Below are 16,299 nucleotides of genomic sequence, written 5' to 3'. Positions count from 1 at the left end.
CTACGAGAAGCTGTGTTTATTCAGAGTCTGATACAGGACAGTTGTCCACAAGTTAATTATTTAAATATTTTTCCCCTCTTGTCAATATATAACTAGAAGAGAGAGAAATGTTTCCAGGAGGGAACAGAGCCTCCCACACTGAAGGGCAGAAGTTTTCCTTGAGTAAAACTACATTTCAAAGTCCAGCCTCTCTCCCAGAGCTGCCAGCATGCCAACTTACAGGCACACCATGGTAGAGAAACACATTAGTTTTTCATGTGAGAAGAAACATGGAATTCTCTGTGTGATTGTGTGTGTGTGTTTTGGTCACAATTACTCCACATTTGGAAATCAAAAGCTCCAGCTAAATAATGAGTATGCTTTTGCTGCTTTTGCTTTTCCCTGCTTCAGTTCTCATAGGTCTGGGCAAGAGGCCAGAATTCAGAAACCCCTTTGCTGAATTAAAATTCTTTCTGGACAAGTAGATCTGTTCTTTCTTTCTTAATTCTGGTTACCCTGATAGCAAAATCAGTTTACCTGATTCCATAATTAAACAGCATTGCCCTCTGTAAAAGTACATTTTATCCCATAAAACATCCATGTCCTGGAATGTTATTGCATATAACCATTCCAGTACCATGACACAGTTTTTTCTTAATGCTGCTGGGAATTTTCCCTTCACTATTTCTCTATTTTCTCATCTCCACTGCACTCCCTCCCAATCCATTTTTCCCCTTGTGACAAGGCTAGGAAAATGCATTCTCTAACACCTGCCAGTCATTGCCCCAAAGTGTCTGTCACAGCAGCACCAGCAAAATCAGAGGAGCAGCTGTTCCTGGGCCAGGCTGGGAAGGGACATGGTGCATGCACATATACTAAGTTATCCACCTAGCCCACGTGTAGCATTTCTCTTACACTCATCAAAATGTACAAGCTCTGATTTTCCAAAATGATGCTCTCAGTAATGCAGTCCATTCTACAGCAAAATACCAGATTGTGATGGCTTCATTTTGCAGGAAAGTCAAAGAGAAGGAAGACATCAGCATAGTTAAAAAAAGTCTATGCCTTGACACAGCTTGGTAAACTTTTCAAATGCTGCTCAATTATGTTTTAATCATCAAGTCCCCCGCCTGTGCAAGAACTCTGAATTTCATCAGGTTGTTCCTGCTGGTCAGGGGTCTGGTGGGCTTTGGCCTTGCTGCCCCCTGGCTCCGTTCTGGGGTGTGCAGCCCCTTCCAGCCCCTTCCAGCATCTGCCTCCATGTCCTTTGGGGAACACCAGAGCCAGGCTTGTCTGCACAGCAGGAGCTGGCATGGCTCTCAGCAGCCCCAGCAGCAATGCCAGCACGGAACAAGAGGTGAAAATGTTGTCTCCAGGTGGGACTGCAGGCAGGACCAGTAGGTCTGAGCTGGAGCTGAGCAAATTGCTGCTGCCTGACCCCTGCCATTCACACACAGCAGTGCAGTGATGTATAAACTTCCCTCCAACTAAGCCAAGCATTTGTCTGAGTAGTGCCTGAGAGGACGAAGCCCAGCAGCAGTCAATCTCCCTGCAGTCCCCTATAAACACACACATATTCTCATACAAGCATGTAATGCTAAGCTGGGTCATTCTGATGGGCAGGCTTGGTGCACAAGAGTGTTTTGCATGCTAAGAGGCTGTGTGGTGTTGTGTGGTCTTGTGATGCCTCTTCAAAGCATTTTATTTCCTTTCTGAAAGCGAAAAGGAAGCCCTGTTACAGAGAATGCCACTTGTAGCAGCAGTATTTGGCCAGTTATTTTTCCTTGCAAAGTGCACAAAATTAATTTGCAGCAGCTTTTGATAAGAATATACAATGTCAAGGTCCTGACTGTGAAAAGCCAAGGAAAGAAGCACTGATAATAAATTTTTTAAAGCTCTGTTGGGGTAAGTAACAGATTTTCAAGGACTCTGGGATTGAAACAGCTGCCAAGACTTTGTCATCTGTGTCAGCTAAAAACCTTTCTCCTCCAACAGAAGTGGTTTTGCTTCCCTCCTGTCACTTGCAAGCCCAGTTTTGCTCTAAAAAAGTAACAGTGTGGGGATGCTTCTACAGCTTTTCTCCAGAACTCTCTTTAATGAGTGAACAAAAGCCATGATAGAATAAAAAAAAGGAGCTTAGCAGTTACTAGCATGAATGGAAACAAAGCATTTTTAGAGATCCACTCCAGCTGTGCCCCAAATCAGGGATCCCTTTTCCAGTGATTTCAGCCTAATTAATTGTGTTGCTGGCCTTCTTTGTAACTTCCATGTCGCTCAAGGCAGCTCCCTATTTATCATCCTGCTTCAGCAGGGATGGCAGCCCACCCCTGTGTGAGAGAGGGAGAAAATACAGCTGCAGCCAGCATGTCCTGGCAGACCCAGGAGGGCAGTGCTGGCAGCAGGAGGTTCAGGCTGTTGCCCTGCCCTGGTCTCACACCACGAAGCAGTTTTGCTGGAAGTGGAGTGAAACCCCAGGGAGGAACACCTGGGCATTTTCCCTGCGTGCTGGAGACGTAAAGCAGCAACCACACAGATCACTGCAGAGGCACAAACAGCCTCCCTTTAAATAGCTGCTCTTGCACAAGACATTTCCAGAGGTGAATCTTTCCCTCCTGCAGCTTGAATTTAACTTGGATGGTACATTAAACAATTTCATCACTTCAAATGCCTGTGGTGCACTGAACAAACACAGAATCCCCAGGGTTAGTTTCTGATCTTGCACAGAGAGAGTGAGAAACCCACACTGTGATGGGGGAGCCCAGCATCCAGGAAATGTATGGCAGCAGAATTCACTCCTCAAACCACTTTAAATAGCTTGTCCTCCATTTACATTTAATTTAAATGCTCCCCACCTTCAATATTGGCACAGTATCGGCTCTGTATTGCACAAGCAAGTGCAGCTGAAGAGAATTATGAACATGAGGGTTTATTTCCTGGGGATTTAGGGATGCAGGACCACATCCAGGCTCAGACCTCGCTGTATCCAGAGCCTTCCTCTTTGGTGGGAGTGGTGTGGAAGCATCGCATTCTTTTGCAGCAAAGGAGGCACTCAGGAGGGAGGGGAGCAAAACGACCGAGGTGGTGCCCAGCAGGGTATAAATACAGGCAAATCTCCCCCACAGTCTTCGAGTGCTGGGGAAGGGGAACCGAGATTCAAGGCAGATTTTGTGGGGTTTGTTTGGCATTGAAGTGGATTTTGAGCATTTTCAGATTTGTTAATTGAATCGGTGGTTTGTAATGATTTGTTAGACTCTTTTCTTTGCGTGGAGAAAATACATAGACTACTTCTGAATAGGGATAGCTAGCAAAAAGGAAGGCATGCTTAAAAATTTGTTTGATGCAGGGATTAAAGTTTGTTTTTCAGTAGCCTCTCCTTCTGGTAACACCCTTGGATTTGTGTTGTTTCCAGAGGTTGATGTCATCTGTTCCTTCCCTCAGGCAGGAGGAGGACCAAGCTCAAGAGAGAGCACATCCAGCACCGAGGAGCAGCCCAGAGCGATGTCCCTGGCTGGGGTGAGCTGCCTGGTGACAGGGGCAGGAGGGTTCCTCGGCCAGAGGATCGTGTGCCTGCTGCTGGAAGAAGAGGAGGCGCTGGCTGAGGTCCGGCTGCTGGACAAAGCCTTCAGCGCCGAGGCGCTCGGGAGGTTTGAGAGTAAGTGCCATTGCCTGGGACCTGCTGCAGCTGGGGAGCTGGGAAACCTTTAGCTCTCACCTGGCCAGCTTTGCAGATAGAGGTTTTAGCTCAAGGAATCCTTGCTTTACCCCTCCCTCTCCCTCCAGCACAGAAATCAGATGTGAAATGTGAAAGTAAGAGGGTTTTTTGTCAGGGCCTGAGGCTTCTGTGTACTGTTCTTACTGTCTTCAACCTGGCTTCTCTTACAACAAAACCCACAGAGCAAAATTAGTGCAAAAATCTCACACTTCTTCATGGGGAAAGGGAAAATCCAAGCATTGCTATACTGGGTGGGAAGGCAGAGATATCCAGAGCCTGCTGTGCTGGGCTCTGGTGCCAGACAGCGAAGGCAGTGAAAAAGTTGTGGGTGCAAATTCCAATGGTTTTCTTCAACCTGTGATTAATTTGATTAATAGTGATCCTCTGGCTGGGAGCTGTGGTGAGGTATTTTTAAAACTGCTTCTGTTAATAATGTTGTTGCAGTTTGGCAAATGCTATACATGAGAGACAGAACCCATTTGCAAAGTGCAAGGCAGGATTCTTGAATGGATTGGAGACAGCACAAGGGAGTGATGTGCCCAGTGTCAGAAACAGTCTGTGGCAGGGAAAGCAGCCCAGAGTGTTTTGTTTTGAATGTCCTATTTATTGAGATACACTGAGCTCATCTATAAAAAGGCATCTGAGGGGCCTGAATTCAGTCAGGTTCATAAGTCCTTACATTATATTTACTTAACAGTAATTTCCTCCATCACATCTTCACTGCCAGACTCTCTTCCTCAGTGCAGGAAACTATATGGGAGCCCTTAAGGAATATCTCTGTGTGATTTGCTGAAGAGCCTCCATCACTCTAGAGAGCAGGAAAGTGTCACCAAGGGACAGCAGCAGTGCTCAATACACCAGGCACAAATTTTGAGTTTACACAACTCAAAACTTCTTCTCCATTAAATCTGACTCAGCATTTCACTGAGGATTTCTAAATGCCCTTGCAGCAGCCCTTCCTGCTCTGGTTTCCAGAGAGTTTCCACAGAAACAAACCCAAAACCTGCAGCTACAGTAGAGGCTCAGGCAGCAGGAGGGTGTGGGTTTAGCAGTGATGCAGCACTGCAGAGGCATCTCTGCTGCTTTGGGCCAGAAGAGCTTTGTGGGGATAATGGAGCATCCTGGGGAGTGAGAACCATTGTTTGTGTGGGCACAATCTTGGCTGGGCTGCAGCAAATGTTTTGATGTTTTGTTTTTTTGTTAATAGGCAAGCTCTCTGCCCTCTTTCCTTATCCTCCCTTCTTCCTGCCCACACACCCCTTCTATTCTTTTCACATTCCTTCTGCCTATCTGAGCAGCACAGGAGGCAGGGAGAAATCAGTTACCAAAGCCTTTTCTTCCCCACAAACAGGCAGTAGGCACCACAGGCTGACATTCCAGATGTGTTTGAACAGGTTTGAACCCCTGCACTTTGACTGGCAGCTCCTCTCTCTGCATCAGCCCTCGTGGCTACATCTCTTCTAGTGTCCTGCCAGTCCCTGTGCTCAGGACTATCCAAATATTTCCCTGCTGTTCCCTTTCAAGCCCTTCTCTGTCTCAGTGACTCCTCTTCCAGGTGCTTGGCTGCTACAAAACCTGTGGGTGGGGCTGGCATCTTCTGACCTGCATTACTTTCACTACAGGGACTTTTACTTGCTAGCAGCTGTTATCTGGATTTCTGGAACAGCCAGGAGCAGAGCTGAGTGGGTTTTTTCCTCACTGATCTCTCGAGCACCTTGCATTGCAATATCTGTGCAGAGTCAGGGCTGTGGGTAGGGAGACAGAGCAGTGTGAGCAAGCCTCAGGTCTCTGTGCCAGAAGGCGCCCAGGGGCACTCCTCTTTGTCCAAACAACTTTCCTGCTGAGAGCTCGACCATCCCACTCAGCCTGTGTAGCACAGTGGCATTTGTGGTCTCCCACAGCCCCAGGGAGCCTGGGATGATCCAGCCAGTGTCCAGAGCTGTGAGCTGGAGTCCGCCCAGTTCTGTTGTGTGCTCGAGGATGGATGCCACACTGAGCATGGTTCTTTGGTGCCTGAGTTTCTTACCTCCCACCTCCCCTGCCAGATTTATCTTTCTGCCTTTCCTGTGCCCCCACTTGCACAATCCTTTTTCTTGTTGATCACTGTTGCATTAGCTCTTCTGGAGAAATCCAAACTCCCGTGTTGTTCTCAAGTTTAGGGCAAATAGTCTGACTGTACTGCTGAGTCAAAAACTGCTCACAGCAGGACTCTGAATTTTATTGAGAAATCATTGCATTTTCAAGCAAAAACTACCCACAGCAAGCAGGGAGGTTACTTACAACTCAGAGGACACAGAAACCACTGGTGAAGAAGAACAAGCTTTCCCAGTGAGTAGGTACTTTGTCATCATCATTTTATGCAAAAATGGAGAGCTGACTTGAATTTTTTCTGTTCCTCCCCCTCTGACCTACCCACATGTGTTCTTTTGATGCCTGGGCAATGGTTTGCCGAGATGGAAATCAAGAGCAGCTCTCTCTGCTGGCCATCTCAGACTGAGACCACCGCCAGTCATTCCTTAATTCTCTTTTCTTCCAAGCTCACCTGTAGTTTTCTCTTCACCCAGAGCAAAACAGGACCAATCTGCTGATTCCTGACATGCAGCTGATGCTGCTAAAGGGAGCAAAGCCCATGTTGTACCTACCATGGCAACTTCTGCTGGCTAAAACAGAATAGAGGAGCAGATTTCCTGACTCATATCACACACACACAAACTGCAAGCCCAAACAAGGCACAAAGCACCAAGACAGCAGATTTCTTGTGATCAGCTTTAAAAGGAACAGGCTTCTTCTGTACTTTTCCCAAAAGCTTTGATTTGCATGTGTAAAACTTCCATTTTCCTAACCCCTTCCTGGGCACTGTGATAACTTTGAAGAGGTCACGTGTCAGAATTTATGTTGTGAAAACAATTTCTGTCTGTGCTTGGGATGATTACAATCCCATGGAGACTTGTTCATGGAGAACATCAACCTTAGGGCAGTACAGACACTGATATTTATTAGAGCAAATCTAACTACCAGGTGCTTAAAAAAAGCCCGCCCTAGTCTGGCACCTTTGCATCCATGCAAGAAGAGATCAGAGTGAAGCTTCTGGAGCTGGAAGTCTGTAAAATAAAGGAGCAGAAGAGAGCATGTGGCAATGACTGTGCTGGGAGGGCAGCAACTCTAGATTTAGTAACAGTGCAGCAAATGTTTCACAAACCTTAAATCTCAGACCAACAGTCTGTGGTGGGAGAAAAAAGCCCCTTAAGCCTGTGGCATCAGAATAATTGTTGAATTGATACACAATTACATTCTTAGCATGCTATAGAGAAAATGAGATAAAAACCATTTTAAAATATATTCCCACTCAGCTGCAGATCCAACAGCTGTCTCTCTCAGTGTTTCCTTTTAAAGGCATGGGATGAAATAGTGCCTGCTTTGGAGCTGGTGACAAAGCACAAGGATTCATCAGATTTCAGTCATGGCTGATGCTAAAAGCTGTACAAATTCATCAGGTCCTTCTCTTATCTAAAAGGAGCATTTGATTTCGCTGGAAGAAGGGAGGCTCTGCCTGTGCTGCAGTCCCTGCCCAGCAGCTGTGCCTGGGGAGCCACCTAGTGCAGCCACAGCAGAGCTCCCAGAGGATGGGTGGCGGCACCACCTCCTCCCGGGCTGTGGCTCCTGCTGAGGAAGTCCCCTCCTGTCCCCTGGCCCTGCTGCAGCCAGGCCAGCTGAGGTCCCTGCACAGCAGCATTGCCTTGGACTGCACATTTTCCCAAGGAATTGTCTGCTGCTGGCTCGTGTTTGTGCAGCTCTGGGCTGCAGAAGGAATCCTGCCCAGCACAGGATGGCTCTGGCACCCTCTGGGGTCACCCACTGCAGCTGCTGCGGAGGGACAGGGCTCAGGATGCAGGATTTACCCAAGCCAGGCTGAGGGAGCTCAGGAGAGCACTCTTGAGAGCTCAGGTATCAACCAGAAACACGTGCAGGCTAAAAATTACCCACAGCACAGACACTGAAATGGAGCCAGAGCTGGAGCTGGAGGAGGCACTGTAAGTCCTGGCCAAGGTACAAGAAGGAGATGCCAGCATTGTATGTGATTTATGAGAAGGGCTGCAATACAGGCAAGGTGAAGGGGCAGAAAGTAGGTCTGAGCACATCCCTGTGCTCACATGCTCTGGGTGGAGAGAGATCATTCCTCAGCCTGTAGACAGGAACATGCAGTGCCTGTTCAGTGCTCCTGGGTTAACACATCCATGGCCAGCCAGCCACCAGAGCATGCACAGCTAAAGCTGCTCCTCTGGGAACTATAACACAGGCACAACTCCAGGAAGCTTGCTAGCAGTGGAAAAGATCTCCCTCTAAAAAATAAAATGGAAAGAAACACGTTGAGTATTGGCTCCTATGGCAGGTGATGCAAAATAAACCTCTGCAGTGTGGTAGTTGCACTGGCAGTGGAGTCCTGGGGAGATGCCTTCTGTTTCACAGCCTTAAAACATCCCTGCAGTTCTGGACAGTCAGCACCTGCCAGGCAGGGTCAGCTCTTCACCAGCCTGCCAGGACTCTTCTTAGGGCGCCTGTAAAGCCTTGTGCTCTGTTTTCTGCTGCCCCTGCAGAGTTCAAGGGCAAGACTGAGGTGAAAATCCTGGAAGGGGACATCCGAGATGTGACATTCCTGCACCGTGCCTGCCAGGGTGTCTCCCTCGTCATCCACACGGCTTCCCTCATTGACACCCTGGGCCTCATCGAGAAGAAGCTGCTCTGGGAAGTCAATGTGACAGGTGAGAGGGGAGGCTCCTTCCTCCAAGCCACACCTGTGTCCTGATCGCTGCTCAGGGAAGGGAGCACCTGAGCCGTGGTTGTTTTGGGCCAGGGTTGTTCTGCATCGTGCACAGACACGCCCAGGGGTGCAAATCCCGGGTCTGTGCTGCCCCAAGAAGTTCTGGGCCTCTCCACACCCAGTCTTCCACTTCAGGGCAGCGCAGGATCGCTCCCCCTTCTTGTCAGCACTTCTCTGTGCCCCTGCTGAGGTCTGCACAGGCTCTGCCCTCAGTGGGGACAGTCATAGACCCATGCTCAGTGGAACTTTCTGAAAGCAATTCCCCTCTGAAATCCCAGTGCTCACCTCAGAAATTGGTCCTTATTCTCACCCCCCATGGCATCCCTGCCTGTGTACATTTTTCAAAGTTTACAAATGCTGCAGACTTTGGCTGTAGTTACAGAAATGTTGCACTGATAACATCCCAGAGCCTGTGGCTCTCTCCTTGCCATTCTTTCTCTTCTTCTTTCTCTCCTTTTCCTTCCTTTGCCTTTAAGTCTGTGTGTGCAAGAAGGCAGCTGAGAGAAACAAGTGCTCTCCCACCTTGAGCTCATAATTTAAAATTCCCAACAAACCCAGAGCTTTGGGAGGGAGGGATTTCAGTGACTCAGTGATGGGATTTTCCCTTCCACTAAGGAACCCCCATTCTTCAGGAAAGGTCAGTGAAGGGAGAAGGTTTTGACTTATGGAATAGCCCGTGTAGCATCACTTACCAGGAAGTTTAAATGTATTTCCTAAAAGAACAACTCCACCCCCTGCCTGTTCAGAGGACTGGCACTGCATGCCACTCTGGCTGTTTTGCTTCAACAGCTTGGGGCAGATTTGGGGAAGATGTTCTTATTTACATGAACAGCTTTCCCAGCTCTTTGTCCCTCCCTGCCCGAGACACAGGGCTTCTTCACAGAAAAATAAGGAGCATACCTGCACAGGCATCACTTTCACAAACATTGGCTGCTCACCAGTGTTCAGGGGAAGAGAGAATTCTTGGCAGTTGAGATGTTTCTTACATGTACCTTAAAAACAGTGGGATGGCATTTTAGTTATTTTAGTGTGGTTCACTCCCTGTATCATTAGCTTCCAGACCCTTTCATTTTGGCTCAATCAAAGCCACAAATTATCAGTGATCAAAGCACAGAGCCCACTGGGCGGCCTCTTAGGCCCCTGTCAGGAGGCAAGAGCAGAAAGGCAAGTTCCTGGAAGCCTGTACATTGTGTGATCTGAAAATATACCTGGTTGGTAGTTCAGATAGAGGATTTCTAAAGCTCTGTCTTGATGACGGTACTCCTGCTACAATCTGGTTTTTCACAGCAGAATGTGCATTTTAAACACATTTTACTGTGGGGAAAAATAAAAAACAACAACTACCAGAAAAAAAAAAGATAAAATAAAAATCAAGCTACTATGAAAATGTCCCAGAAAGCTGCCTGTGGGTGACAAAAGCCCACTGGGCCAGGGAGGATTAGCTGATAACATTTGCTAGAATGAAATACCTTCCACAGTCCTGCTCCCAGAGCCAAGTGGCCTCAAGGTCAGTGAGTGAACACTGCTGTTCCCTCTTCCCTGTTTTCTTCCATTTCCATTCTGATGCTCTTCTGGTTTTCTGACCATCCAGGACACTGCTGTATATTTCATGGGCTTGCAGGATGAAAGTTTTGTTTCTCCTAGGAAATAAAACTCATGTGATATCAATGTTTCAAGGATCAGATGTGAATGTTCACGAACCAGGACAGAAGTGAGAAAGTTAAACTTGCCTTGGTGCAGGGCTTTCCTCCATTGCCACACAATATCTCAGAGTAAAAATATTTTTTAGGAAGGAAGGGAAGAAACTTTTAAAAAGGAACAGAATTGAGAAAATAATTAATTATAATCAAAACAAAATACCTTCTGTGAACCAGATCCTCAACCAGAAGGGCAAGCAAACCAAGAGGACCCTCTCACTGAATAAAGCATGTAATACAGTAATTACTTACTTTATTACATGCTATATGGAAGATACTCAGATTCCCATTACTGTTGAATCTTTAGACTTTTACATACAATTTTGATTTGCAAATAAACCACATTTTATTTGGGTGAAATTCATCTTGAACAGATACCAACTGTTAAGATAATTTTATGATTGCCTTTTTCTAAAACTCGCTATCTCATTTGATTTCATCAAGACCTTCTGCATTTGATCACTTTCCCTCATTTTTCAAACAGTATTGACAGCAGGAATAAAGCTATTTATTTTTAAATAATAAAATAAATAAATTTTTTTCCAGATGACCCTGGCTTTTATGTCATCTAAACAGGGTGACTTGCATGAACTCATTTTTCACATTAATTTATTCCTGTCTCTGTAACTTTTTTTTCAGTGCACTTCCTTAATGTTTCTGAAAGCCTCATCCAGATTTGTTTTCCATTTGTTTCAATTTCTTTTTTTTTTTTTTGTTCAAGCTTGAAAAGAGGAATTTTGGTGCCCTAACAATATTCAGTTCAATAATTCTTCCTATTTTTCACTCATTAACAAGCCCATATTTTGCTGCCAATATTCCTGGCTCTTCTGAACCTCTTTAATTCATTATATTCGTTTCAGTCACACTAGTCTGGTCTGCATTGTGCTGCCTTCAGTTGTTGCTGTAACAGACTGAGCAGACTTGGAAGATCTCTAATGTGCCTCACTGCTGGTGCTTGATTTTATCCCCTGGATTTTAGGCTACACCCTTCTGATACCATATCAGTCATTTTAATTTAATGTTCCTTTGCCAAAGATGTTTCCAAATGTCATTGAGCTGTGTCTTCTCCTCCTAATTCCCTGGCCTTTTTACATTTCATTTCCCTCATTACACCATGCACAACAAGTAAGGCAATTTCTGCCTCAAAGCTGGGTACAAAAAGATTATTCTAATTGCAAGTATAACAACACAACTTATTAAAGAATTTATTTCCCCCCTCAGTGTGCTTTCCTTGTTTAACCTTCTTGGCTATTTAAAAGACTTTGAACAGCTGACCCCTGCTGCCCCCGATGAAAGCATTAAAGGATTTTATTAAAGGATTTAAAATGTAGGAAATCCTGTAATGCTGCAAGGAAAAGCCAGATTGCCAGAAAAGGAGGCTTAAATACACAAACCTCTCTTTTCTCATTGCACTTCATGATCTTTGACTGCATGTCATCGTGCCTTGCTTCACCATGTTTCTCTCCAAGCCCTTCTTTTAGTCAGTCAAATACTGGATAAATCTGCACTGGGTGTGAGTGCACTGATTTTGGAGCAGACCTTCAGGTCCCATAATGATTCTGTCCCTTCTTAGCAAACCACCCAAGAGCATCCTCAAACCTGAAAATCATGGGCTTCCCCATAGAGCATGGATGATACCTAAGGGGAGGGGCAGCTTCTGAAGGTTCTCTGCCTTAAGCCTACTCAAGTTGGCACAAGTCCCTGAATCCGTGGTCAGTCTCCATGCTAAGTTAAAGAAAGGCAAAAATTTGATTCTTGGCATTAAAAAACCCCCACAACATGCAATTAAGATCAAAATTCACCCTTGTTTAACTCTGGAAGGTGCGCTGATACCACTTAAATACAGATTCAGAGCAGGTTCAGTGTCATTGAATATACCGCCCTGTTGAGGACAGGATTCTTCCAGCTGCAGGGAGGGAGATCTGGCTAAGTTATTTTAGCAGCTCAGGCCAGAGATGCTGTTTCTGACCTGAAACCTCCACTTTTCCCTGGTTAGGAGTCCCTGCCTAGACCGCCTTTCACGTTTGTTTTCTGCAGGTACTCAGCTGCTGCTGGAGGCGTGCGTCCGCTGCAACGTGCAGCACTTCATTTACACCAGCACCATAGAAGTGACGGGCCCAAACTGCAAAGGGGACCCCATCTTCAACGGTGATGAAGATACAGCTTACGAGAGCACATCCAAATTTCCCTATGCCCAAAGCAAGAGACTGGCAGAGGAGGCTGTGCTGAAGGCAGACGGCCAGGCGCTGAAGGATGGCGGCACGCTGATGACCTGTGCCCTGAGATCCATGTACATTTTTGGGGAAGGCTGCCCGTTTCTCCAGGGCCATCTGGATAAGTGCCTGCTGAACAAGAACATCTACCTGCGCTTCTCCAGGAAGGAGGCCCTGGTGAACCCCGTCTACGTGGGCAACATCGCCTGGGCGCACCTGCAGGCGGCCAAAGCCCTGCGCGCCCCGCAGCGAGCCGAGCGCGCCCGGGGCAAGTTCTACTACATCTCGGACGACACTCCTCACATGAGCTACGCCGACCTCAACTACGAGCTGACCAAGGAGCTGGGCTTTGGCATCGAGCCCCGGCTGCCCGTGCCCCTGACGGTGCTCTATTACTTCTCGCTGCTGCTGGAGGTGCTGAGCTTCCTGCTGCGGCCCCTGGTCAGGTACGTGCCCTCCACCAACCGGCACCTGGTGACGCTGCTCAACACCCCCTTCACCTTCTCCTACAGGAAGGCACAGCGGGACCTGGGCTACGTGCCCCGCTACACCTGGGAAGAGGCCAAGCAGGGCACGGGCGAGTGGATTGCCTCGGTGATCCCCCAGAGAAGGCTGTGCTTGCAAAGCAGCACTGCCTGAGCCCCAAGAGGAGCTGAGACCCAGCTGAGCAAGTGGGGCGTGAGCCAGAGCACAGCTGGGAGAGCAGCAGCAAACTACAAAGCATTTAAGTGAATCCTTTGTGTAAGAGCCCCCTGAAACCACTCACCCCAACCTCAGAATAAATAAAAGTGAAATGTTCATTTGTTTGTTGAGTACTGGCTGATGAGGGCAGCTGTACTGCATAGTCCGCACCCACTTGCACATCTCTGCAGCACAAGGACTTATTTTAGAGAGACTTCACACAATCCATGGTGTGAACACTTCAGCCCTTCTTTCACTCCACACCACCTCCAAGGCTTTTGTAAAACACAGCTTGCCCTAGAAGTATGATTACACTGTGCACCCCTCAGCTACTCCCTGTTCACTCAGAGTTTGCCAGCCCCACCAAACAGGCAGCAGGCAGAAGCCACCAGATGGCAAAAGCTGTAACAAATCTTGTTCCCTTTTTCAAGGGTGTTGTGCATTTTACGTTCACCTGACAGCCAAACTTTGAGCACTGAAGCATTCTGAGATCAAAAATAGTAAGTGCAACACAGTTTCAGTCAGGACAGCGTGTGGAGAGAGAGAAGGGACAGATTTGGTCACGTGAATACTCCTTTATACACCCTCGTTTTGCAATAAATTCGGTGGGTGTCCAGCAGAACAACTTCAAGAAAATGAAAGGGAGAAAAATATTGCAGGAAGGCCTTGATCACAGAGGGGCTGCCACTGCAGAGTCAATGTATTTGTGACCACTGAGGAAAAATGGAGAGTGCTGAAAAAAAGCCCTGCTCTTACCACGTGTCAGCTGGGAGCAAAGGCTAACCTAGGCTGATAGGTACAACTGTGCTGCCCCTGTGCCTCTCTGATGGCCACACGAGCTTCTGCACAATGTGCAATTGACTTGTGGGCAGAAATAAAGATCTTGTCTGAACAAACAAATCTGATCCAGTGTTTGTTTCTCAAACATGCTTCTCACCTGCTGAAAACAGCTCAAAAGATGGGAATTTCTGTGTTGTTTTGGAGGTGTGAACAGAAACATTTTACCTGACTCAATACTAATGTAGAAAAATCACATTTCCAGGGGTGCTGAGTGCTTGAAGTCTGTGCTGAGTTTAATTATTCAGCGCCCTAGACACTGGATAGCCCCAGTGCAAACATTACAATGTGCTTCAGCAACACCTTTGGTTAACTGTGTAAGATCTGACTGGCAGAGTGACCAGAACTGTCAGTCCTGCTCTGGGGACACTGATCCCCACAAGGGTCTGGCCTTTGGTTTCATCTGCCTGCCAGGAGATTACTTAATCCCTGCCTGCCTTCAGATGTGCCATGATTCACCTCTGCTGCCAGGGTGACAATGATTATCAAGCATCCTGAAGGAACACAGGACCTCTCTTCCAAAGAGGTCTGAGGAGAGAAGGAAGGGTCACAACTGGCAGAGCATCAGCTGGTCCTGTCCCCCCTGCAGATGGGACACTGCACTTAGATCTCTGTGCTGTTTTCTTCTCCATCCCCTTCCATGGACACTGTTCCTCTTCCCTCCCCTGCAGGCATACTCTTATTTTATTTATTCTGCTCTCTGCACACCCTTAGAAAAGCAAAAACGTGTTTAACACAGTAACACCCACAGCTTTTCTAGGCTAATGATATTTCATCCTAATGCTCAGTGAGTGCCAAGCAATGGCTGCTCTGTCACTGGGGCAGGAGCAGGAAGAGCAATCCAGGCACAGGGAATTAGAGCAGGAAAGGAAGAGGGAGAACAGCAGCAGCAAAGGGGGAGACACTTCACACATCAAAGGGATGGGGTATTAAAACACATTCCAGAAAACTGGGACATCTTTCCACGTGTTTAACAGAGGCCCTAAAATATCCACAGATGCTGCCAGAGAGAATAAAGGACAATTTCTCTTCCACAGTCCAGTGACTTGTTTCCCAAGTGCAAGCTCCCACCGCCAGAGCTTTCTTTGCCATTTTTGCCTTCACAGGAAGACAGTGGGATCTTTTCATCTCTCCAAGAGCCCTGCTCCCAACAGTCAGATTTCTAAGTGCCAAATCCTTCCTTTGTTGAACTTCTTCCCTGCGTCTTGCTACCACGTCCCTTCCTTCAATCCCCATGACAAGCCATTCCTGCTTGCAGGAAGCTCATTCCCCACTTCTGTCCCTCCCTGAGCACCCCTGGGTTGGCATCTGTGTTGTCTTTTGCTTCAGGTGGCCGCTCAAAATAGTGGAGTGCCTGCAATAAAGCATCCTGGAAGCCCAGGGGAGTGGCTACCTGAGACATTTATCCTGCTGCTCAGAGGCACCTGAGCTGCTCTGTGCTGTCACCCAGTGACAAACAGAAGCCAGTAAGGATATGCCAAGGATACCGAGAGGGAAAGGAGGCAAACTCACTGCAGAGGGTTGATTTTCTGCAAGTTTGCACTCCAGTGTACTTTGCAGTAGCTTGTTTCCACGCTCTTACCCTTGGCAGGTTGGCAAAATGGCTACAAAATGTACTTGATCAGGATGAACCTTGTTGCTTTTGGGTCAGCTGGCCGTGACCATTCCTCTCATTTAATTAGTTTGTCTGGCAATCAATAAAGCAAACTATTGGTTATCAATGAAGCTCCACTGTCAACAGCATCACAGTCAGTAAGGAGAACTTTACTTCTGTATAAACAATGGGAAAGAAAAAAAAAACCCAAATAATTAAGGCTGCTTTGCTGGAAAGGTGTTTATTTACCCTTCAGACATGCAGAAAAGGAAGAAATAGCAAACATATATCAGTGATACCTACGTGCTACAGGCAAATTAAGGACTTCTGGTTCCAGCAGGTGCAAAACCCTGCATTTATAAAGACCACCATTTGCTGTTAAATATTTTGTCACTGCAGAGGAGCAGAGTTTTGTTTGCTAAAAAGGGCCAGGAATTATAATAATGCACATTTTGAATAGATCTAGGAGTAAGGAAGAAGCTCCAGAGGAACAGAAGCAAAAGTGGCTGTCATGTCAATACCAGAAATCCATGCCTGGAATTGGTATCACTAATATAGGATACAGTCAGTGGAGGACAGTTGGACAGCTGATGCCAATGAGCATGTTTTTGTGGAAAAATCCATTTTCTCAGACAAGCATGACACTGGTATTCTGAGTGCATTGCAGACTTCAAATAACAATAATTTTTTTTACATTATGAATTTAAATGAATGAATACAGACTAAATTATAAAATCACAAAATTAATGTTAACTTTGTCAATAATG

The 16,299-nt window shown here is 46.8% G+C and overlaps 1 protein-coding gene across 1 annotated transcript; it reads left to right on the top strand.

The window, feature by feature from the left end:
• Positions 1 to 3,465: 3,465 nt before the first annotated feature.
• On the top strand, positions 3,466 to 13,059 carry LOC311166239 (3 beta-hydroxysteroid dehydrogenase/Delta 5-->4-isomerase-like; the record flags this gene model as incomplete). Its single annotated transcript, XM_084226105.1, has 3 exons — positions 3,466 to 3,631; positions 8,287 to 8,451; positions 12,245 to 13,059. Exons 1-3 carry the CDS (start codon positions 3,478 to 3,480, stop codon positions 13,057 to 13,059), a joined length of 1,134 nt encoding a protein of 377 aa, XP_084082231.1. The 5' UTR covers positions 3,466 to 3,477.
• Between the last annotated feature and the right edge of the window lie 3,240 nt (positions 13,060 to 16,299).

Source organism: Fringilla coelebs (genome assembly GCF_963513975.1).
Source record: "Fringilla coelebs genome assembly, chromosome: 2".
NCBI lineage: Eukaryota > Metazoa > Chordata > Aves > Passeriformes > Fringillidae > Fringilla > Fringilla coelebs.
Note: the sequence above shows the minus strand (reverse complement) of the source record. Positions and strands in the feature narration are given on the sequence as shown.